The sequence below is a fragment of the Mytilus galloprovincialis genome, chromosome 5 (genome assembly GCF_965363235.1).
Source record: "Mytilus galloprovincialis chromosome 5, xbMytGall1.hap1.1, whole genome shotgun sequence".
Lineage (NCBI taxonomy): Eukaryota > Metazoa > Mollusca > Bivalvia > Mytilida > Mytilidae > Mytilus > Mytilus galloprovincialis.
In genome coordinates, this window is record NC_134842.1 from 81,544,091 (window position 1) to 81,568,579 (window position 24,489).

At 32.2% G+C, this 24,489-nt stretch overlaps 1 protein-coding gene across 1 annotated transcript; it reads right to left on the reverse strand.

Moving 5' to 3' along the window:
* Window positions 1-7,138: 7,138 nt before the first annotated feature.
* LOC143076499 (zinc transporter ZIP12-like) lies at window positions 7,139-23,530 on the reverse strand. Its single transcript, XM_076252316.1, has 10 exons — window positions 23,450-23,530; window positions 17,856-17,892; window positions 15,694-15,869; window positions 14,805-14,937; window positions 14,224-14,279; window positions 13,164-13,259; window positions 12,394-12,448; window positions 11,471-11,623; window positions 10,498-10,685; window positions 7,139-9,244 (listed from the first exon to the last, which is right to left on the reverse strand). Exons 2-10 carry the CDS (start codon window positions 17,872-17,874, stop codon window positions 9,119-9,121), a joined length of 1,002 nt encoding a protein of 333 aa, XP_076108431.1. The 5' UTR covers window positions 17,875-17,892; window positions 23,450-23,530; the 3' UTR covers window positions 7,139-9,118.
* Window positions 23,531-24,489: the final 959 nt, after the last annotated feature.

The following is a 24,489-nucleotide window of genomic DNA, read 5'->3' on the forward strand; positions in this document are numbered from 1 at the left end:
GGTTTCCCCGTTTAAATGGTTTTACACTAGTAATTTTGGGGCCCTTTATAGCTTGTTGTTTAGTGTGAGCCAAGGCTCCGTGTTGAAAGCCGTACATTGACCTTGAATGGTTTACTTTTATAAATTGTTATTTGTATGGAGGTTTGTCCCATTGGCACTCACACCACATCTTCCTATATCTATGTAAATAGGAACAAACAGTTTTTAAAAAAGTGTTTATTCATTAAATCATGTAAATGTATTGATAAAAGGTGAGTTTCTTCTTGTACATGCATTTAGTCATCCTTAAATATTTTGTTTATCAGTTTATCATACACTTTTCGTTTTGTATTTCATTTTAAATACGAAAACGTACTACATATACTTTAGCGGATAGTTCAACAATGTTATTCAGTTCTATTCTTACAGTAAAAATTAAATTTAAAGATAAATGTTCATCCATTTAAAATCGAAAACAGTACATTTATATTTAAAAAAGAAGATGTGGTATGATTGCCAATGAGACAACTCTCTAGAAGAGACTAAAATGACACAGAAATTAACAACTATAGGTCACCGTACGGCTTTCAATAATGAGCAAAGCCAATTTCGCATAATCAGCTATAAAAGGCCCCGAAATGACAATGTAAAACAATTCAAACGAGAATTATTTAGTTCCACACATGCAAAATAAATAATCTTCGCCGATGTAATATTTCAATTTATTACAACAACATGCCTTCACTGAATTCATTCAGGTGCACAAATGATACGATTAAAGTTATTTTGTTTCCGTATATATTATATTCATCCGTATAAAAGTGACACATGTATTTTATTTTATCCGTATATCTCATCGTGCCGGGTACAAGATAATTGAGTTGCTGCATGCATAAAGAACTTAGAATATTACTTAATACAAAATATCAGTATAATATTTCGACCCCACTATTTGAAGTTAAAAAACATTTATTTAATTCTTTTGACCAAAGGTTTGTAAACTATACAAATCATTAATTTTACGTTCGTAGTAACATAGTAAATTCCATTGTCGGTCACCTGTGTCAATTCACGTGCACACCGACTACATTGCTGTAGTTGTATTTGAATCTTTCGGCCAATGAAATGAGACGTTACAAGTTATTTATGATACGCCAGAATGTTTTCAATGAACTATCAAACGCTAAACTTAACTGCATATCACTGTAGACATGGAAATTCTCGCCGGTTTGTTGTAAGTTAAGTTATCATAACCTCACAGATTTTTTTGTTGTAAACAAGATATACATGTACGACGGTGTATTCAATGAAATTTACAATACGACCGACACGAGTTAAAAAAGACAAACAAGCAGTTTTTATCCAAATGTTTGGATGATACGTTTCACCCAACAAATTAAATTACGGGAAGTGAGGGGTTCCAAATCAACCAAATGCTACGAATGAGTCTGTAATGACAACGGATTTATGAATGACAGTCGACAAATGGAGACATAAAAGCCACACCCAGCAAGGGCCGTAACTAGCCTATTTTAATAGTGAGGCAAAATATATTCGCCGAGCGTAGCGAGGCGAAAAAAATTTGGCGATGGGTCTGGGGCCGCTCAAGGTCCCCAGAAGCTCTGAGAAATATAACATAAAATCGTGCATTCTCAGGGTTTCCCGAACTCTTTCTTACATTGAAACGCAATTATTTTTTATCTATTTTTTCGACAAAATTCTGGTCTCAAAGCAAAAACATAGATTCACTGTAATTTAAGACTTTTAGGTTTTACGGGGACAATATTAAAAGTAAACAGATATGTAGTATAAAGCAAAAATCGTAATTCTCATAATTATTAAAACCGGATCTTGTTTGTTCTTGTCTTAGGCCGTGTTCACATTGACCTAAAATCGGTGTTGTGTTAGTGTAACTCACACGTAAACTAAACACAATTGCGTTCCCATTGATAAAACTCAATGTTTACATGTAGTTTAAATGATGTTTTATCTACACACAGTCGATAGTCAATGTAGGCCTTGTGTAGGTTAAGTGTACACAAAACTAGGCATTTAGGACATTAGTTTTACCGTGTATATATTTAAGGAGGAAACTATTTTTGAGTAAAATTGATATTTTTGATAATTATTAGTATAGTTCTTTACAGAAATTGTTGTCTAAATTTAACCCCTGATCAAGACTCAAAGCAGCATCATTGCCGAACCCATAAGGCAGCTACCAATTGATTTTCGGGGGGAGGCTATTATTATTGTTGAGTATAAAACATAAAGGCAAGGGGGTGGGGTGGTGAGCTATGGATTTTGTTTTGGAAACAAAAAATGTTTCCAGTTTTTGGCCCTGAAAAAAAAATTGTTTCACCCTCAGCTGCCACTATTTATAATGCTAAAATTGATTTTGACTTGTCACCAAAATTTGTCCTGAAAAAAATCAATAGCTCACGTCCCCCGTCCTCCGCCCCCCCCCTCCCCTCCACAAAAAATGAAGTAAATAGTTGCTGCCTAATTCATTTGAAAAGGTCTTCCCGAATCAACTTGACGTACACAGAAATATTCGCCACTGGTCTTTACTCAAACAACGATTCACGCATAAATGCATGACTAAAAAAAGTGTGAGGTAAATGATATGTTTGTCTAGTATATCAGATCCGTTAAATAACACTTAAAATAAATAAAAAAAACGTTACCTATTCCTTTACTAAATACTCCTTGGAGAAGAAATACCATTTGAAACGAACAGAAAAGATAAAAATGTAGTGATCCCTAATATCTCAATCCTTTTTTTCGGCTGTAAACACGCTGCTGCAGCTAACGTTTTCTAATGCGTAATCGAGACATCTCTAGTATATTCAAACTACTACAAATTATAATAAACAGCTGCGCCATGAGCGCATGATACGCCCGACGTCTTGTGTGGAAGTTTTATGCAATAATCATAAATAGTTTCTGAGAAAGTTTTAAGCAATAACCATATATTGTTTTTGAGACACGGCGGGACATGTGAAACCCCCAACCCTGTTTTTTTTTTTTTTTACAAAAAACTAAATATCACTAATATAAAATTTTGAATCAAAACCAAAAAGTATACAGATCTTTAGATTAATATAACAAAGAAGTGTGTAAAGTTTTAAGCAATAATCATAAAAATTTTTGAGATACGGCGCGACATGTAAAAAAACCCTCCCCTTTTTAACAAAATACTCAATAACTCCAAAATAAAGTTTTGAATCATCACCAAAAAGTATACAGGTCTTTAGATTAATATAACAAAGAAGTGTGTAAAGTTTTAAACAATAATCATAAATTGTTTTTGAGATACGGCACAACATGTAAAAAACCCTCCCCCTTTTTTACAAAATACTCAATAACGAGTCAAAAATGAAATTTTGAATCATCACCAAAAAGTATACAGATCTTCAGATTAATATAACAAAGACATGTGTAAAGTTTTAAGCAATAATAATAAATCGTTTTTGAGATATGGTGCGACATGTAAAAAACCCCTCCCCCTTTTTTACAAAATACTCAATAACTCAAAAATAAAATTTTGAATCATCACCAAAAAGTATACAGATATTAAGATTAATATAACTAAGAAGTGTTTAAAGTTTTAAGCCATAATCAAGAATCGTTTTTGAGATACGGTGCGACATGTGAAAAAAAACACACCCCTGTTTTAGTTACAAAGTGCCGTAACTCAAAAAGTTTTAATCTTATTTTCACCAAAAAGTATACAGATCATTTGACCATCATAAGAAACAACTATGTTAAGTTTCATGAAATTTGGATAAGTCGTTCTCAAGTTACGGTGCGACATGTTTACGCCGGACAGACAGACGGACGGACAGACAGACGGACGGACAGACAGACAGACGGACGGACGGACGGACGGACGGACGGACGGACGGACGGACGGACGGACGGACGGACACCGGACATTTGTATACCATAATACGTCCCGTCAAAATTTTGACGGGCGTATAAAAATGGCTTTTATAAAGTAGCAACCACTTAACTTAAAAAAGGGGGAGGGTTATTTTTTTTTTTATCTGAGTCAGATTTTTTTCGCGCGTACGTTTTTATTCCTTTTTTTCGATGCTGGTGATCAAATTCTTTTTTTTTTAATATTTAACACTATAATGTATGGGGGGAACTCTTGATTCATAATATTTTTTTATCATCTGTATGACCAATTTTTATTTTATCAAATTGGGGATCGGAATATTTCCATTCCAAACCACCCCCCCCCCCATCCCCACCCCCATTTTGAAGTCAAATGGTTGTTCCCTTATCGCTAGAAAAATTGTCCAAATATTTTGAATTTAGTTCTACGTAATGAACATTTAAATGACATATAGTTTACAAGTGGGAACATATCTTATGTACAGGTAGCTAAACACGGTGTATAGATGTGAACAAATGTAATGTGAAACCAGTGTACACTACATTAAACTAATTGTAAACATGTTTACTCTACACGGCGTTTGGTGTGAACACGGCCTTATACTGTGCTTAGACTTTGGTATTTTTTTAAGACTAGATTTAAATATAGTGACAGTGCAGTATTATACTTTAAGTACTAGTACTGCATTAAGTCAACACTAAGGACCATATTGACCTTGTTTTACGGTATTAATGATTCTTTTATTGTTGAAGACCCTCCAGCAACTATCAAGGTGAAGACTAGGAAAAAAACTTTGACCATTGATCATTTGTATTTTTTCTATACATTGACTATGTGTGCGATTAGGTCCTGTGCACGTTTACTTTATTACTTTTTTCCCCATATTCCTTTATTTTCTGTTAAAGGGTCTGAACACGAGTGTACCCTTCAATGTAAAAGGTCATATGGCAATACATTGATGTTTTTATATAGATGATTTGATACCGGGAAATCTGGTTTTATTTTGATTTAAACCATGTCAGCTATCTAGATTTATCTACAAAAAAGAGTCAGTTTTGTATTCTTTGATATCAAGTTCAATTCTCCATGCAGAAACGACCATTTTTGTACTGTTTCCAGTAGCATCGTATATTCTTAAAATATTTTCTCGCACAATGTCTGGACATCAGTGGACATGCAACATTGCAAAAAACACATATTAACAAATGAAAATCAACACTCAGACTATAGTCATAAAAAAGGACAATAAATGAACAAAAGACAAACCCGGTACACAGAAGTACAAACAATAGACCATCAACTCTGAAAACTAAAAGTAAATAGAAACATGGATCACGAAAAACATGTAGGGGCGACATAAAAGAGGGAAGAGAACTTGCCTCTTGCTAGACACTTTACGTGAAAACAATTTGATATGAAGACAATCTTTTGTTTATTTATTATTTTTTTTTTGAAATTTCAAGCATGAGGCATTTGCCTCATTTGCCTCCATGTAGTTACGGCCCTGCCAGCAGGCAGGATACATTCTGGTCTTGAAAATAGTATTCAATATATAAGTCCGGCGAAACAAACATTCCGGTCAGACATGCAAACCCTGGCTACAAAAAAAAAAAAATACGCCCGTTTTTATTCATCATTTTCATTTAATGCTAAATAGTTTTGTTGGAAATTTTTATTTCTAATAGCAAAAATGTGGACAAGACTATTGTTTTCAATCCAGATACGGCCAGAATTTTTGTTTAAGGCAAAAATAAGAGTAATTTTTGTTCTCTCAAATATCTCAGACTGCTTCCTCAATTCAAATGGTTCGCACCTTAGACTTTAAATCTTTCTAGAGCTTATACTGACTGGGGATCATTATTCAACTATGTAACTTGTTATTTATAAAATAGGCTGGGGCGTTTGGGGTTAAACATGTTTTCGTAGGTAAATGATATTGTGGAACTTTGTTTTCATGAGAGTGGAATAGTCTAGAGTTTTACTTTCTGTTTGGTAGAAGAGTGAAATAGAAATCAATACGTTCTTGCTCAATCCTGTGTCGCTTTGAAGGCGTCATCTTTATCCTAAGCAATGTGTTACTGTAATTTGAATTGCAAAATGACTTAGTGACATTTTTTCGACGCACTGGTCAACTCCACCATAGAAAATAACATGACTTTGACAATCAGTAAATACCAGAGAAAAATATATTTATAAGTAAAGAATATATAAAGGTATATAAATTAAATACACTGGAAATGGCTAGGATGAAAAATTTTGTCCTGCCTTTTTTTTTAGTTGTAATCTCTGTCCTGCCTTTTTAATTTTCACTCTATTCGGTCCTGCCTTTTTTTTATTAGTTTATCCTGACTTTTTTTACCTAAATTGTCATCCTGCCTTTTTTTTTTGCAAAGTGTCTCATCCTGCCTTTTTTTTTACTCAAAACTCCTGTCCTGCCTATTTTTTTCAAATTTCATCCTAGCCCCCCCATAAAAATCAAATGGTAGCTCCCTAAAAGCCTGAGTTAGGAAATTGTTTTCATTTGACCACTCTTAATTTTGAATATACTTTAAATATGTTTGGAGTTATTGAATCTACTCTTCACAAATAATATCATTGCATGAGGCGAAAGTCATTTTGATATATCAATCCTCTACTTTAAAAACAGGGTATTGTTTGTAGAGAAATTTTCTCGACAAATCAAGGATTTCATTGTAAAATCTATCCTGGCTATCCTCTTGCATCTTTAAAAGTGTCAACTAGTATGAAAGTATTCTACAATTGCCTTCAAAGTGGAAAATCTCAATTATAATTCATCAGATTAAAATAGGACGTTAAGCAACCAACAATCAATCAATCAGATTAAAATACTGAGTAGTGTTTGTTGCCTGTATTTGTGTGTTAAAAGGTATACAAAAATTATTAAAACTATTTATCTGGTCTTTGACTGTATCAAAAATTAGGACAAAACACACTAGCATGAATGGAAAAAAAAATGATGCAAACATTATTGATATTAATAGCATCTGTTGCAATAATACAAACTTGTACAAGTTAAAACCATTTTTAAGCAATATTTTGTACGTGTTATAACTTGTATTTTTGCATCATACAAGTTATAACATGTACAATATTTGTGTACATGTTATAACATGTACAAAATTGCAACTTGGACACGACAAAAAACAATCAATGTAATCATTATAAAAGTTTTATTTTTAGACAATATGTTTTATGTTACCCAATCAGCAAATCAGAAACGAAAACACAAACAAAATGTAAAGGAACAACTTTATTTAAAAAAACACGTGTTAAATAAATACATTAAAAAACATGAAATATAACTAAGAACTTATCGGTTAATTTATATCGAAATGCATGAAAAACTGTCTGTTGTTATTGGTTTTTGCTGTCAGATAAAAAGTAAGATCTGCACATTAGTCCAGCACAAGAAACACACTTCTTCATACTATAAATCGTGTTAAGAGGAACATATTTCTACTGTGATGTTAAGCTTAAAACACCACTAATATATACTTATAAGTGGGACTGCCTGGATTTGGATTGAATAATTGAGAAAAGATATAAAAAGGCCAACAAAAAAGGATATGCAAAAATAGGACATAACAATAAGGAATTGGGTATAATGTGGTGCTAAAATATACATGACACATTAAATGGTACATATCATTTAAGAACACAAGAAAGATGATAATTTCATACAGACTTTCCTATATATATATATAATAAATCAATCAAGGAATATAACGATAAACAGTATGAATACACAAAATACCCTATTTGATAAAATATCTTTAAAAGTATATAACCATATGCACAGATGTGCCTACAATGTACATCGCTCATCTATGGAAACAATCGTCAGTTTATTAAGTAGAATATTTTTTTGCACATAATATAGTTTATACTCTTTGTTTTTTTTTTTATAATTTGGCAATAGTCATGTTTAAACTGGGTACTGAGAGGTTTAAGATAACAGCCAAAACTACAAAAACAGTACAACCCAATGATTCAAAGATTTTTAGAAAAAAAAATCAATATTTAAAGAGAGATTTTTGTCCTTACATTTGTACTTTGTCAGTGCTTCTCTGTCAGATGGCTAAAGTTTGTCAGTAATGTCAGTGCTTCTCTGATGGCTACAGTTTGTCAGTAATGTCAGTGCTTCTCTGATGGCTACAGTTTGTCAGTAATATCAGTGCTGCTCTGATGGCTATAGTTTGTCAGTAATGTCAGTGCTTCTCTGATGGCTACAGTTTGTCAGTAATATCAGTGCTGCTCTGATGGCTACAGTTTGTCAGTAATGTCAGTGCTTCTCTGATGGCTACAGTTTGTCAGTAATATCAGTGCTGCTCTGATGGCTATAGTTTGTCAGTAATGTCAGTGCTTCTCTGATGGCTATAGTTTGTCTGTAATGTCAAGTACTGGTCGTAATGGTCCGAGTATTCAGTTATCGTCCTTTGATTTACAAATAAAGGCCCTAGTGTGGACAGTGCGGTACTTGCCAATTTTATTTAATACCGCTTCAAATTTTTTTTTCATGTTTTATGCCTCAAATTGCAAGTAGGGGGTGAAATTAAACTGTAAAACTGTTTGAGTCATGAATTTGAAAGTCAAGTAGTAATTTGCGGCAGCTAAAAAAGATGAAAAATAAGCATTTCGGAAGCTGTCAAAAGATTTCAAGACCACCTTAAAATACAATTGTCCATATTTTGAGTTAGAGCCGATGAATTTGATATAATTGTTCCCAAAAGTAGTATAACACACTGTTGAAATATTATTGAGAAAGTGCAGATGGGATTTTTTTAATTTGTATTTATTGTCTAAAAGAAATGCACTACGAAATAAATTTGCAGACACGGCAGTCATATTTGTTGATCAACTTGGACGAAAATCACAAAATATATAGTTGACATCCAATAGATGAAGCATACAAATTCTGTTTTCAAGTCTTTTAGAAGTATCAGAGGAAAAGATTTTGTAACGAAAGGTGTACGGACGATGGACGACAGACAGCTGACGGACGAACGCGGACGCAAAGTAATAGCAAAATCTCTCACGGCCCTTTGAGCTAAAAAAGGAAATAGACGTTCTTAAATATGCTATACAAATAACAGAATAATATAGATACAAAAAATAAATACCATGTCTAGTTTTGTATACTACTTAAGGATGACTTTTTATTCAAGTCTCGTTGAAATCTCGAGTGATAATTAATTTGTAATTCACGGTCTATCGGTATTATACTTCTATGTGCTCCTCAAAAACTGCTACTACAACTAATATAAGGGCTCCAGTCACAATTCCGATATTGTGATAACAAAAAGTCTTCCAACTTTTAGATCCCAACTTCATTAGCTCTGGTAACTGAAATAATAAGATAGACTTCTTACTTATTTATATCATATTTTATTAAGTGCATGGGTAACCAACACTTTGACTCAAAAAGATTTGGCTAGTTTATTTTTTATAGATTTAAAAAAGAATATTTACTTTGACCTGTTACGGGGCGCCGAATGGGACTCTTGTGGTTTTGTACTCGAAATTCAATTTTGTACGGACAAAAGTGAGTTTTGTTCAATAAAAATGAGTTCAGTTTAACAAAACTTGTAGCATACCACAAATTTAAAATTTTATCATACAAAATTATCTTTCAGTGGACAAAAGTTACTTTTGTCATGACAAAATTCATTTTTGTAACACAGACTTTACTTTTGTTACCTAATTTGAAAATTGGGCGACGAAAGTTTGGATTCTGTGAACTAATTTGCATACAAAATCGACTTTTGTGACACAAAATTACAAAATTGACTTTTGTGAGACAAAATTGACATCTGTGAGACAACGGCATTGACTTTTGTGAGACAAAATTGACAAAATTGAATTTTGTCTCACACATTTGACTTTTGTGTTTTAATTTCCATATCAGGTAACAAAAGTCAATTTTGTATGCAAATAAGTTTATATTAGCATACCTTTTTGACAAAATTGACTTTTGTAATGACACAAATGAATTTTGTCTACAAAAATGAATTTTGTCTACAAAAATGACTTTTGTCATGACAAAAATGACTTTTGTCATGACAAAAATGAATTTTATCTACAAAATGAATTTTGTCATGACAAAATTGAAGTTCTCATAAAACAAGTCTGTATCACATAGTTTTGTAAGACAAACATAATTTTGTTATGACAGAATTGAATTTTGTACAAAACCACAAGAGTTCCATTCGGCGCCCCGTACCTGTTGCCAAATAAAGAAGTTTTTAAATTTGAACCACACAATGTTCATGAATAATTTATTAGATTAGATATATCAAACGTCTGAATAATAGTCAACGATTTTCCCCACTAGGGCACTGGATCGTTACGAGTAACGATACATGTACACAATACATAAATTATATAAACGCCTAAAAAAGTGTACACAACAACACCAAAAACATAAAAAGGTAACTATAAATGTAATTATTTATAAATATTTCGGATAACCTGAGATATCTTTCCTCAGTAAGATTCTGATGTTAAATGAATCATCTTTTAGTCTTCTTAGACAAAAAAAAAAACCAAAACACCCAACAGAAAAGACAGTTTTTGTTGTTTTGTTATTTATATCTTACCATGTCAACCAGAGCTATGTACAGAAAATTTCCTGCTGTTACCGCATAAATCCAGTTGACGGCAGTTGCATACGACGCCACCTGTACACCAACAAAGAAACCAATAAAGGCTGTCAATGAGGAGAACAAATTGGCCCATATTGCCTGACAGAACGACAAACCACTTGTTATTAGTACAGCAAAGTCACCTACAAAAAAAAGATAAGTTGTATGAAAAAGTAGTCAGGCCAAGTATGATCGGTATTTTTTTAGACAAAATTACAATTTTTACTGTATCTTAAGTTTTGTCATCAGAGTATCCATGTCTTTCAAGGGTTCTTCATAAGGTAAGAGAACTGGTAGTAGCACAGTTAGAAAGTGGTACAATGTATTACATTGTCATGAGAGATACACAGCGGTAACTGGTAGTAGCACGGTTAGAAAGTGGTGTTTTATTGTCATGAGAGATCCACAGCGGTAAAGTATATGCATAGGTGTTTATTTCACAGTGCTTAGAACGGTTACAGTATATTTATTTATATTGGTTTATTGCCTGATTTATAAGAGTTGAATGCTAAAATACATTTTATAGGAATAACTTACGAAGCAATATAAACAAATATAATCTAGTTAAAGACATGTACATTATTCAATAAATTACATGCAAAAAATAATTTATTTAGGATAGTAAATGAATAGTATATTAGATTATTTGTCTCAGGATTTTTTTTTCAAAGAGACGTATTTTACCAAGTTTTAAGTTTGGATATTTCCAGAAAGTCCTTGCGTGTAAAACATGAAAAGAAATTTTTTTCTCAATTTTAAGGGTGAAAAGGGGTGCATTCCATGCACTCGGTAAAATATGTTCTTTCGAAAAAAAAAATTCTGGGAAAAATTAAAGTCCAGTATTGTTTGATTTCAGGATAATGAAACATTGTTGCAGAATAAATAACTAAGGAAAGAAATTTATGACTAAATATAGCATTATAATTACCTAACTCCTGTGGTAATTCGTGACAGAATATAGCTATAGTAAGACCAATCCCATCCGCTATATCGCTCGAGAACGCTGCTCCCAGCACGAGACCATCGGTAGTGTTGTGTATAGCATCTCCAATTATTATCATGTATGCTAGTGGGGCGATACCTATATGTATATATTCAAATAGATTCAATTTGGATTAAACACATTACACATAATCGTCAACTTTTTGAAATAAAACAAAATATATAAATAAAAATTAAAAAAAAACAAGAATGTGTCCCCAGTACACGAATGCCCCACTCGCACTATCATTTTCTATGTTCAGTGGACCGTGAAATTGGGGTAAACCCTCTAATTTGGCATTACAATTAAAAAGATCATATCATAGGGAACATGTATACTAAGTTTGAAGTCGATTGGACGTCAACTTCATCAAAAACTACCTTGACCAAAAACTTTAACCTGAAGCGGGACAGACGGACGAACGAACGGACGGACGGACGGACGGACGCACAGACCAGAAAACATAATGCCCCTCTACTATCGTAGGTGGGGCATAAAAAAAAGATAAAATTTCGGGGCCTTTTATAGCTGACTTTGCGGTATTGGCTTTGTTCATTGTTGAAGGCAATACGGCGACCTATAGTTGCTAATTTCTGTTTCATTTGGTCTCTTGTGGAGAGTTGTCTCATTGGCAATCATACCACATCTTCTTATATTATATATATTGCTTGCTATGTGACTTAATGTTAAGCCGGATAAATTGACGATAAATAAAGGTTTGTTTAAGGTTAGAAATTCGTTTTCTATTGAAAACATTTCGGAAAATATTGAATACAATTAATGCTATTATCATTCAAAAGTTATAAGATGTCCCATCTAACATGTCTAAGTGTATGATAATGATGTATATGATATAATTCAAAGTTTACCCTTTTCCTTTTTCGAGTCTTCTGATCCTGAATTAATTTGACCATTTGAATTGACCTGTATTAGAAAAAAAAGTTATGTATATAGTTTAAACGTTCAGTTTAGAAGACCAAAAAACGTGATGTGTATGTACGATTTAAGCATGCATTTTGTCATGAGCAACGAAACATAACTCACAATAAGTTCCCTCCCTTTTACCAGAGAAAAACCTCAAATATATAACATTTCATTGAACAAACGTATCTGAAGAATGACGGATATGTACCATACTTAATAAAAGTAAATTAAACAGGATTGAAATGCATCTCCTAAGTGTAGCTTTTGATGCAGTTTAGGCTACATCAACTATTCCCGTAAATGTAGGCACTTAGGATAGAATTCCAAGTTTAATACGCTGCTTTAGATACATGACTGGGTTACTGCTTTTTATTGTCTTGTTTTCTTGTAGAAATCATGTCATTTCCTCATCGAACTGCGCGCATATTTTCGTTCATTCATACATACTTGCACTGCTACATACATATTGAAACTGCACAATATCCAAACTGGAGCGTCCTTCTTTTTGGGACATGTTGGATATTTGTCTCTTTTTCAATCATATCACATCACATTATCTGATAATCTTTTCTTTTGTTATAAAGTTTATTTAACGGATTATGAGAAAACTTTTACTTTTACGACGACGTTCGGAAAGCAACAAGTGTTTATGCCAATATTTGTAACAGTTGAGGTGATGCTGAGAAATGCAATGACAAAAAAACCGCGTACATACATTGTAAAAATCTTTTGAACTTTTGGAATCACTATCAAGTTGTCCGAGGTTTGCTGCTCCTGGTTCAGTTGATGTGGCTACTTCTGATATGAGTCCCTGTAAATATATATATATATATATAAATGTTTAACTGTCATTTTATGTTGTTATTTCCATGTAAAAAAGTGCAGTTATTTAAATTGTAAATAAACCTTCTGCTTTGTATTTATTTGATGAGTGAAACACCTTTCAACATACTTTTAATGTTTGTCCTTATGTTGTACTGTTACCTCACAGTCCCGGGTTATTGGAGGGACTGTGCCTTCATACTAGTTTAACCCCGTATATATATGTCTGTCCGAAGTCAGACTCTGTAATTTAGTGGTTGTCGCTTATTGTAGCATATCATATTTGTTTTTCGTTCATTATTTTGTACATAATTCAGGCCGTTTAGTTTTCTTTTTTAAACTGTTTTATATTTGTCATTTCGGGGCCGTACGGTGACCTTTAGTTCATGCTGTTATTGATATCTCTTTTGGAGTTTTATCTTATTGGCAATCATTCTTGAATTAAAACAAATAAAAAAAATACACTAAAAAAACACAAACAAACAAACAAACAAAAAAAAAAAAAAAAAAAAAACAAACAAAAAAAAAAACAATAAGAACAATTCCAAAGCATTTATAGTTTAGTGCATTACTTTTGTGTTTATTACAGAAACATTATCCTAGTGAATATCCGTTTTGGAATTTATACAAAAGTGTTCCCCAAAATAGATGTTTTAAGATGGACAACGGATGAAGGTACAATACAACACACATTCATATAATGTAAAACTTTTTAACTATACAATTTACTGGTATGGTGACATCATTTTATTATAATATGCATACTTTCCGTCCTAGCCCACTTGATAACGGACAATCATTTTAGCCCACTTGAAGAAGGACCATGTGTCGTAACCACTATATTGATTATAAAACAATCTATTCGATAACAGATTATGGTTGTTTTTTCTTTAAATCTTATATGCTGTAAAAATGTTTTATTTTTACAAAATTTTATATTATCGATAAATTACCTTTCTTTTTTTCAGAAAAGTCATTATCATTTCCAGAAGATAAAAGGCGTATGTTCCTACCAAAGAAGAAAACAAAAACACAATTCATTCATTTCACCTGTTTTTTTTGGTACTAGCATAATCATCACGAAGGGTGCCATATATGGAGCTGGATCTACTTGTTCTACAAGAGCACATGTAATCACCTCGATGTTTTAAGGGTAAGTGTTGCTAAGTATTTGGTTTTATATGTTGTGTTATGGGAGCTGTTGTATGACTTTTAGTTTTTTTTTGCCATCGCATTGTCAGTTTGTTTTCGACTTGTGATTCGACTGTTCCTTTTTGGTATCTTTCGCATCTCCTTTCTGGACAATATAAACACAGTAAAAAAAAGTCACAAGGGGTTGCACTCCCATTTTAGGCACTACCCTTGGATTTCGATTTGATTATATGATAGTTTGATTAACGTTCAACAGTTAAACAGATACTGTGTAAGCTCCACCCTTGAAAATGTTCTGTGGTGATCCTGAGTCCTTATTCATAGTTATAATAGTCCTTTCGGATACCATCTTGTTTTATATTGGTTTCTAAACAACACTTACCCAGTAATACAACCATTGTATACCATATGTAATTTTCAACATGAATCCCTGCTTCGTGATCATCATGGTCGTGTTCTGTACTGTTGTCCTCGTGTTCATGCTCATGATCTGAATGTCCATGGACCCCTAGAGCCTATAATAAATTAAAAAAATATAGATAAAAAAAATGTGGACAGCAATGAAACCAAAATTAAAATGTGGACCTCTAAAGACTGCAGATAACAAAAGCATCAAAAGAACAACATGTACCTGTTTTATCGTCTCGATACAGGAATATCGAACGTTACTCAAACAATTGTTCCTAGGAATTCAGAGAGTGGCACTGTTTCTCATAAATGAAACAGCTGAGTTGAGTTTAATTGGAAACAAGAAGATGTGGTATGAGTGCCAATGAGACAAGTCTCAATCCGAGTCACAATGTGTAAAATATGAACCATTACAGATCAAAGTAATTGCTATCCATTTAGTGTTATTTATTTACAACTGAAGTGAAAGGTGTAGGTTCACAAATTAATTTAACAGGTCCTAGTATTTCATGTAAAATTTAAAAATGTATACTAATTCCAAGACAAACGGCCAGTAATTCTTGTAAATAAAGCATTCCACCACGCAACTGTATGAAAATGAACATGTAAAATATAGGTTTTGAAAGTACAATGTATTCAAATGTAATTTATGTTCACATAATGATGCTGTTGTTTAAATACATCATTATTCTGAAATATTGTAAAATGAAATGAAAAAAATAAACATGTAAAGTTGTTCATTTCTGTGTCATTTTGGTCTCTTGTAGAGTTGTCTCATTTCCATTCATACCACATCTTCTTATTTATACATACCTTTACATGTTTATTTTCATCTTTGTGGAAAGATAAAATATTGAGCTCACCTCAGGAATAAGATGAACCACCGCCCCTGTAAACAGAGTTCCGACAGCTAATCCCATAAAAATGGACAAAAACACGTGGTATGCATTTGAGAACCGCTTAGCACATGGCAAAATGGCAGCTCCACAAATAGAACATACGCAACATATTGCATTAGCTAAGATACCATAACCATAGACTGAAATACATACATGAAAAGTATTAACATATTTTTAAAAGTAAAATGTAATGAGATGCAGTTATATCCACAATGAAATTCGATTATGATATCAAAGTAAGTAACTATTGTTTGCATGGCGTTTTTTTAATGTTTAAACGTGTCTCTACTATTATTGTATAAGAAAATTGCCATTTGTTACGTGTCCCAAGACAATCAAAAGCATGATTTCTTTGCAGAAAGATAGCATCTTTCTTTGTGGGTAATTGAATTAAATGTTTTCGGCGGTAAATCTTTAGTTATCTTTATGTTACGGACGCCATCATGCTCTGTATTAATCAGTATAGATTCGTAAGGCGGGAGACGAATGCGAAGCAGGGGATACTAAACATATCACTCCGTTTGGGATTCCTGTAGATCCCTGAGGTTTATTTTGTACTTTTTTTTACTGATTTTTACATTTAAACATCGGTCATCAACTATTTTATTTGTAAAAACAGGAAAGACACCAAGGGGGCAATAAAAACCACAATTCCAATAACGCTTGACAGAACGAAAAAAAGACGAAAAGACAAACTCCTAATACAAAAACTTAGCACTACCAATCAAGAATGAGCAATATCAACCCTGCACAAATTCTGGAGTAAATTCAGGACCCCCTGAGGAGTAAGATAATCGTTTTGTTTCATTTGTTGTTCTCAAAATGAAGTACTTCATTTTTGGTTTAAGTAGTTTTTTGCGGACTTTTATTTTTACGTCTTTTCTCATTTGGTTGTCTTGTGTTGGCTAACTGTGTACTTTACCTCCCATCAGTTGTAATTTTTGACTTATTTAGTTTGTTATCTCTCTACTGCTGTCTTTCTGTGACCTCCTGTGCAATGTTTTGTCCCCTTGGTTGTAATGTTTTGACATATTAAGTTGTTATCTCTCTTTTGATTGTCTTTCTTTAAACTATTGTGTTTTGTTATCTCCCTTTGGTGTTTCCTTTTCGACTTATTGTGATATGCTATCTCTCCTCATTTGTTTTTTTTTCGACCCATTGTGTTTGTTATCTCACAATGATTGTCTTTCTTTCATTAATTGTATCTGTTCGACTCATGATCACTCTGTTTTGTTTTCTCCCATTTGTCATCCTTTTTTTGATTAATCGTGTTTTGTTATCTCTTCCTGTTTGTCTATTTTCGACTTGATGTGTTTTGTTATCTCTTCTTACGTGTCTTTTTGCCATTTATTTGTTTGTTATCTACCCTTACTTTCTTTCTTAAACTTATTATGGTAGGCTATCTCTTCTTGCTTGTCTTTCCCTAACTTATTGTGTTTTGTTAACTCCCATTGATATTTTCCCAATATTTTATAAGCTTGAAAGACATAACGTTTGAATATTCAACCAAAATATGTTTTTAAAATTAATGTGACCACAATAGAACGAGAGTGTTAATAAGCATTTTGTATTGCCATTTCTTTTTTTCGAAACAACTATGTCTTGAAAAGTAAAAATTAGAAACAAATTAACCGTGATTACGAGTAAGTGAAATGAACAAAAAATTCCTTCTTAAGGGGGTAGACCTTGGTTCAGGGAGATAACTCTTTAAATCATCAGTACGTTTGTAAAAGTCAATTTCATCAATGAATTTTAAGCATTTACCTGAAACAGATTGAAAATAATCTATGTAACCTAGAAGCTTAGAATATATTTTTAAAAATGGTTGACACAAACGTACTGATGATTTCAAGAGTTATCTCACTGAACCAAGGTCTACCCCCTTAAATAAGTCTGAAAGTTTATTATTGCACAATTTTAAAGCAAATAAAACAAAACATGAAATACAATAAAGGAACATAACAGATAATGAAAGTTTGTTTAACATGTTCAAACTAGTAAAATCATTTGACCAAGAAGAGTAAAGCGCCGTTATTATTAATTGCAACTATGCAAATTTTGTAGTGGTTATTTTGCCTATAAATGTATCTACTGCACATGACTATCAATAGGTTAAATAAACTTACTTTCAGCTGTAGTAGGCATTCTTCTACTTTATCATTACTGAAACCAATAAAACAATTATTATTTATTCTTCTTTATGGTTCAATTACAATACAATTCAGCAAGATTCAACAATTCGAAATATTTAGGAAACATTCACAAATAGTAATTCAGTAACACTTTTATTGAATGTACAACTCACACTTTGGAAATCCATACATTGGTTAAAAGCAACAAGATAGAAACCCAATAATACACCAAACTAAAAAAAGTCATACAATCATAAAATGCGGTATTGAAGAAAAGATAAAATTCTAATCGTATTCCATGCTCTTTTTTGCTATTAGTTTAACGCAAATTATCTCAAAAAATAATTTTAATAGAAAAAAATCGCGTGTTTACGGTGTGTTTGATTTGTTTTTTTCTCAATTAGTTTATGAATTTCGAACAGCGGTATACTACTGTTGCCTTTATTTAGATTGACAATTGCTTGGATCAATGAAACATAAACTGACGTCATTTAATTTTATCAAAAGAGTGGCGAAATATATCAGAGGGACAATCAAACGCATAGTTCGAAAATAAACTGACAAAACCATGGCTAAAAAAGAAATAAGATAAACGGACAAGTAATAGTACACAGGAAACAAGATAGAAACCTTAAGACTAAACCCACGAACCCCATCAACAACTGGGGGGGGGGGGATGTCAGGTGCTCCGGAAGGGTAAGCAGACTTTGATCCACATTAAACGACACAAAATTTGGGATATTCGATTTTACAAGTCAATCACACACTGACAATAATATTGAAAAACATAGAGAACTGATGACAGAGCAACAAGAACTCTATTTGATCTAAGGTGCTCTGAAACGGTAAGCGAATTCTTCTCCACATGTCGCATCCATTATAAAAGTTCCTAAATGGTTATGGCATGAAGACATTTACAATTTTATCTTTCCTTTCTAGTGTACATTCGTTGTTATACAAACAACTTTTAACAGATTCTCGGACATTAATATGTCAATTACTAAACATGTGACTAGGGCCTACTTTTGTGAACATAAAACTGTAAATATTATTTTTAATATATAATCTTCACCCCCTTTTATCTCTATTTAAAAAGAAACTGGTAAGATTTGATATCTACCAAACTTTCAATAGATTACTAAATAATATATTTTAGATATCAATAGAAATGTATTAATGAGGGTTTTATTTTGTTTAAGCATCTATCAAGCCAACACGTTTGACACCATTTGAAAAAAATATACTAGTTTTAAAGTTCACACGAGATATGTTCTGTGAACATTTAAAACATGCTATTTGATATATCTGTTATATCAAATATGAAAAAGACTATAAAATGTTTAATCGTCTTTGATTAAGGTCTCATTATGATTAAATTATTATGAATAACAAGTCAATTTTTGATGATAGATATGTAAAAAATATTCAAAGACATTTTTTTTTACCTTTTCACCCCTTATCTTACAAACCACGTTTATTGTTTAACAGAAAGCGGAACCGTTCGAACCTTGTTGTTTACTAAAAATTACAAATACAAATAAAAATCTATAAAGTATTTTAAACATTATTTATGTTTAAATATATGCACAAATGCGTAAAATTATTGAAAAGTCCAAAGGGTGTTAGTTTTATACCCTGTCAACAATACATTCCTATTGACAAAAAAAGCGAGGACGTGTCTTTTAGCACAACATGTTATATAAACACGAACTTAAATACCTGACCGAAATAATTGATATCCTGGTTAAACTGAAAATGATATCATATATATCTAATTGATTAAATGTGGTGTGCACTTGTTAACATGAACTATCATTGATGCGTGATTTTTTTGTAAATTCAATAGTTATAAAATAGTGAATTATTCGTAGCACCAAGGTTTTCTATCCCAGGCATGACCGTATTTAAAACATCTTTTTATTAATAACTCGCAGTGCTTTTCATTTTCGTCTTGGTCAAAACGCTATTTTTTGTTTCTTTGTTACATATTTGTTTGTTTTCATAGTTATTAAGATTATAACACAATGTTGACAGCTGTACACATGTATTTGACAATTTTACCTATTATGTCTGTTTGTTTTGTTCACACGTTGTTGTCAATATTATGGTTTGTGATGCGACTGTCAACAAGTGAGATGTTTCGATAGATAAAAACCAGGTTTTATCCACCATTTTCTACATAAGAAAATGTCTGTACCAAGTCAGGAGTATGACAATTGTTATCCATTCATTAGATGTGTTTTAGCTTTTGATAACAACTCTCATATTTGTGAATCCCCAAGGGTGACTAGGGTATAGAAATATGGTCATTTGGTCTTCTCCCGACCGGCAGTGAAACGCTTGCCGAAGTGGGGCGTCCGTTTGGCTGTGCGGGATGTATCAAGTTCGCAGTCACGTCCGGTCAGAAGGGGGACGTTAAATCCGATGCCTCGTGTAAAGAGAGTGCCACGCTCTTTGCACGTTAACAACCCTTGCAACAACTCTTTTAGGGGTCCGTAGGTGGCCTGTTGCAAAGCAAAATTTCGGTCCCTATCCAATGTACCTCATTTTCCAGTGGCAGTCCAAATTTCCCCGACCATCATCCCAGAAGATGGCCTCTATCGTATGAACCTACCTACTGTATTTATTGTGAACTTGTTCCCGTCCTGAATATGCATGAAATATTTGCCACTGGACGTTAAGCAACCAACAATCAATCAATCAATCATATTCGTGACATGGTACTTACATTCCCGTTTGTAGAAAATGGTAACTGCAAACTGGTTTTATAGCTAATTAAACCTGTCACTTGTATGACTGTCGCATAAAATATCATTCTATTGATTAATAAAGGATACTTCCAGGCTTAAACAGTCAAACATAGGTTAGAGAACAATCAGAATTAAACAAACTATAGCCAAGAGAGATCATTTCAATCTATCGTGTAATACAATCTTGCTTTAATATATATATATATATATATATAACTCGTCTAAACATCATATATATGAAGCCCAGGTGGTCGTGTGGTCTAGCGGGACGGCTACAGTGCAGGCGATTTGGTGTCACGATATCTCAGTAGCATGGGTTCGAATCCCGGCGAGGGAAGAACAAAAAATTTGCGAATGCAAATTTACAGAACTAACATTGTTGGGTTGATGTTTAGACGAGTTATATATATATATATATATATATATATATATATATATATATATATAACCTAAAGAAATTTGTATAATTGTAAATGGTAAGCGTGTATAAGTCTCTGCGTTGCGTTGAATAATGCTCATCATAGATATCATGATTGAAATTTTATATTTGTGCCAAAGGCAAAGTCATTAGTGACCCTAAAAAAAAATGTTAAAATGGTCAAATAAAGTACGAAAATGAGTAGCACTGAGGACCAATCATTCCTAAAAGTTTTGCCAAATACAGCTTAGGTAATCTATATACTCAGGTAGAAAAGCCTTAATATTTCAAACATTCAAAGTTTTGTAAACAGTTAATTTATAATTAAAGAGACTTATTCTACAAGGTCCTTGAACACATATATATTTGGGGAAAGTGTCGATAAAGTAATGAAAAAGTCAATCCTACACTGAACCAATTCCATAAAAGAACTGTTACGGCATAGAATGTTCTATAACTCTAGTTTAAAAGTTGTTGTGAAACCAAACTGCACAGAGAAGCATAAATGGTTGGTGTGTAATAATTTGAGATTCTCGACTTGAAAGAGGTTTCAAAAGATAAACCGACGGTATGTTTTGGATCACAAAAAACTTCAAATTGAAGACTAAGAAATATAAAAAACCCTCATACTTTCGGTTACATGTAAAAGCGAAATTATTATGTTACTATTTTTGTTGTTTAATTGAAATTTTTAAAGTGGCAGAAGATAACAATGGGACATTTAAAATTCTTAATTTATCTAAACTAGCTGGTGTTAAAGGGTCACTAGCTGTCAAATTCATTGTAACCGATTTGACTCAAATTCTCATATTTGGTTTATAACAATGTAAAACATTTATCCAAACTATCAAAAGTCTAGAATAAACAGTTTACAGAGCATGGGGTAGATAATATATAGGTTCGTTTCGTGTGTATTTTAGTCCAGACGCCATCTAATTAACTATCGATTTGACCTCAGATGACCATATAAGCGATGTAAACAAAAATAAAGATACGAATAGATAAAATCAACACGTGCAATTGCATTTTTATAGGTCTGTTTGATTTTATTTTATAGATTAAAAATAGATGTTTCTCATTGTTTTTAACCATATAAGAATGATTTTATGTGCATCGAATTAGTAATCAAATGATTTACCGTAGTTTCACTTTCATTGTTGACATTCTTTTTCTTTAAATAACCAGTACACGTACAATGCATGCGTTGTCAATCTCTAGCTAGGGGTTAACTTGAAGTTCACATGAATACCGGTTAGAATGATGATGACGTTTTCACTTGCAAGTGAATCAGTCAAAAATTATGTTTAATCGCTTATTTTAACAAAATTAAAGGAAATTGATTGCTAAAAGCAAATTATTATTTCATTATTCCAATTTGATTAATGATTGATCTAAAAAAAATCATACTTTATTTTTTTATATATATCGTAGCTAGTGCCCCTTTAAATTGAAAAGATTGCATTATTTAAAAAAATCAATTTCGTTTTGAATTCTCCGTTTCTTATTATATAAAGCTGCTAATACAAAATTACTGTAATGATTGGTACCGAATGTCATGAGATTATCGGTATATCTTCATTAATAAACGAAGAAATATGTAGTTATCTATAAATTCATATTTTTTTTAAAAACACATTAGATATATTGACATAAAATGTATATAGTTCTCTTGTAACAACCTTCATTCTGTATTAAACTTCACTACATAATACTATTCTCATGTACGAAACCTACCCCATGACAATGTATGCCTTTGAAAAACCTTTACTGTGAAAGTATAAAGAATACAAAACTCATAATTAAAGTGCAAAGCTACACGACAACGCCGCTGCTATGTTTATCAAATATGTTACACATGAACATTCATAAACACATATGTATATATAAATATTATACACAACTAAATACTTCACACAATATGATACCAAAAAGAAAAATCATCCCTCCAGTCCTATCAATCCTATATATCTTATAAATAATTAAAAAAAAGAGGGGACTACGGGAATAAATTAAAATTTACCAAGTGTTTAAAGGAGGACCGATCGCTTTGGCGCTGTCGTGCTGAATGACCGAAACCCCCGTTTTGGTGGAAAACTGACCACACGATAGGTACGACATCATGAAAAGACAAGAGAAAATAATTTCACTCTAATTCACTACGTTCAACCGTATGAAATCATATTAGTTATGTAAGCGTCAAAATATATAATATTATGAAAAAAGAATGAATCTTGAAAATATATTTTTGAAAGTTCTTTTAAGATAATCATAGGATACTAATTATACATTAATTCCTGTGATGTATTGTAAGGGTTAAAACAGATTTCGCCATTTTTTTTTTATCATTTTGCTTTGATGTCACTCCACACATCCTTTAATTTATTCATTTACAAATTGTATTAAGATAACATATTACTTACCTGTTCAACCGTTATTGATAATATGGTAAGTAACGCTTTTATTGTATATATTAATTCTAAATCTTATTTTTGGGGGAAAAAGTGTTCCGAATTTTTGTTTATATACTACCTTTAGTGGGTGTTAAACGACCTTGACCACTCATGTGGTTCTCGCACGATCGGTATTGTTATATAGTGAAACACTGCGTAGATATAACGGTATACCATAAACAAATTTGACAAATCTATTTATAAACTTTTACCCTGTAAACAATATATTTATAGAAAATTCAAAAAGGATGTTTCGTTTCATTTTTTAGTGCACAAATGTCAACTCAAAACTTTAAATATCTGACCGTTAAAAATAGTACCCGGTTCCAATTAGCACTGCTATCAAATTTCATAAAGTCAGTGATATAAATGTATTTAAAATATATTGTATTTCTAACAGAAGGCTTTGGTATTTATTTATATCGTGAATATAGTTTGATGAAAGTTTACAGATACAAGGATTATAAGTATAATTAAAGACCATTGTTTTCTACGGAAGCCGATAAGGGTTATTCAAAAACTTTTTAAAAAAAATTACGTAATTACGTAAGACACTGCTATATCATAATTACAACTGAATTTAAACTTAGTATAAATATACCTGGTATCCAGATCCTTAAAAAGAATTGTTACGTATTGAGCTGATCCGTAGTTCAATATGGGCGCCATTGAGGGAAAAGTTTGTATTAAACCCTATCACAAACATGTTTATTTTCTTTTTGAAAATGATGAACACTGAATTTAATCAAGCTTAATTAATAATAAAGTTATTTACTCTTTATGTCTGCACACAATAGAACTTTATTTCATAATCAAGTCTAATGAGACCTAGTTGAACGATTCAGGCTCCTTTGAGGCTCTATTTACATTTGGCATGTATGTAGATCACATCAAGAAGATGTGTCTAGTACCCGTAAGGTTATTTGTGCTATTGCAATTGTTTGTCGTCTGTCGTCGTCTGTAAAAGATTACAAAAATCACAAAATGTTGATAAAAATTTAAACGCCGTC

What these genes read in the sequence shown, in the direction of transcription:
- LOC143076499 (XM_076252316.1), bottom strand. An exon ending in TGGTTCATCTTATTCCTGAG is followed by an intron (nt 14,938 to 15,693) that starts GTGAGCTCAATA and finishes AATTTATTATAG; the next exon opens with GCTCTAGGGGTCCATGGACA. An exon ending in CTTTTCTGAAAAAAAGAAAG is followed by an intron (nt 13,260 to 14,223) that starts GTAATTTATCGA and finishes ATATATTTACAG; the next exon opens with GGACTCATATCAGAAGTAGC.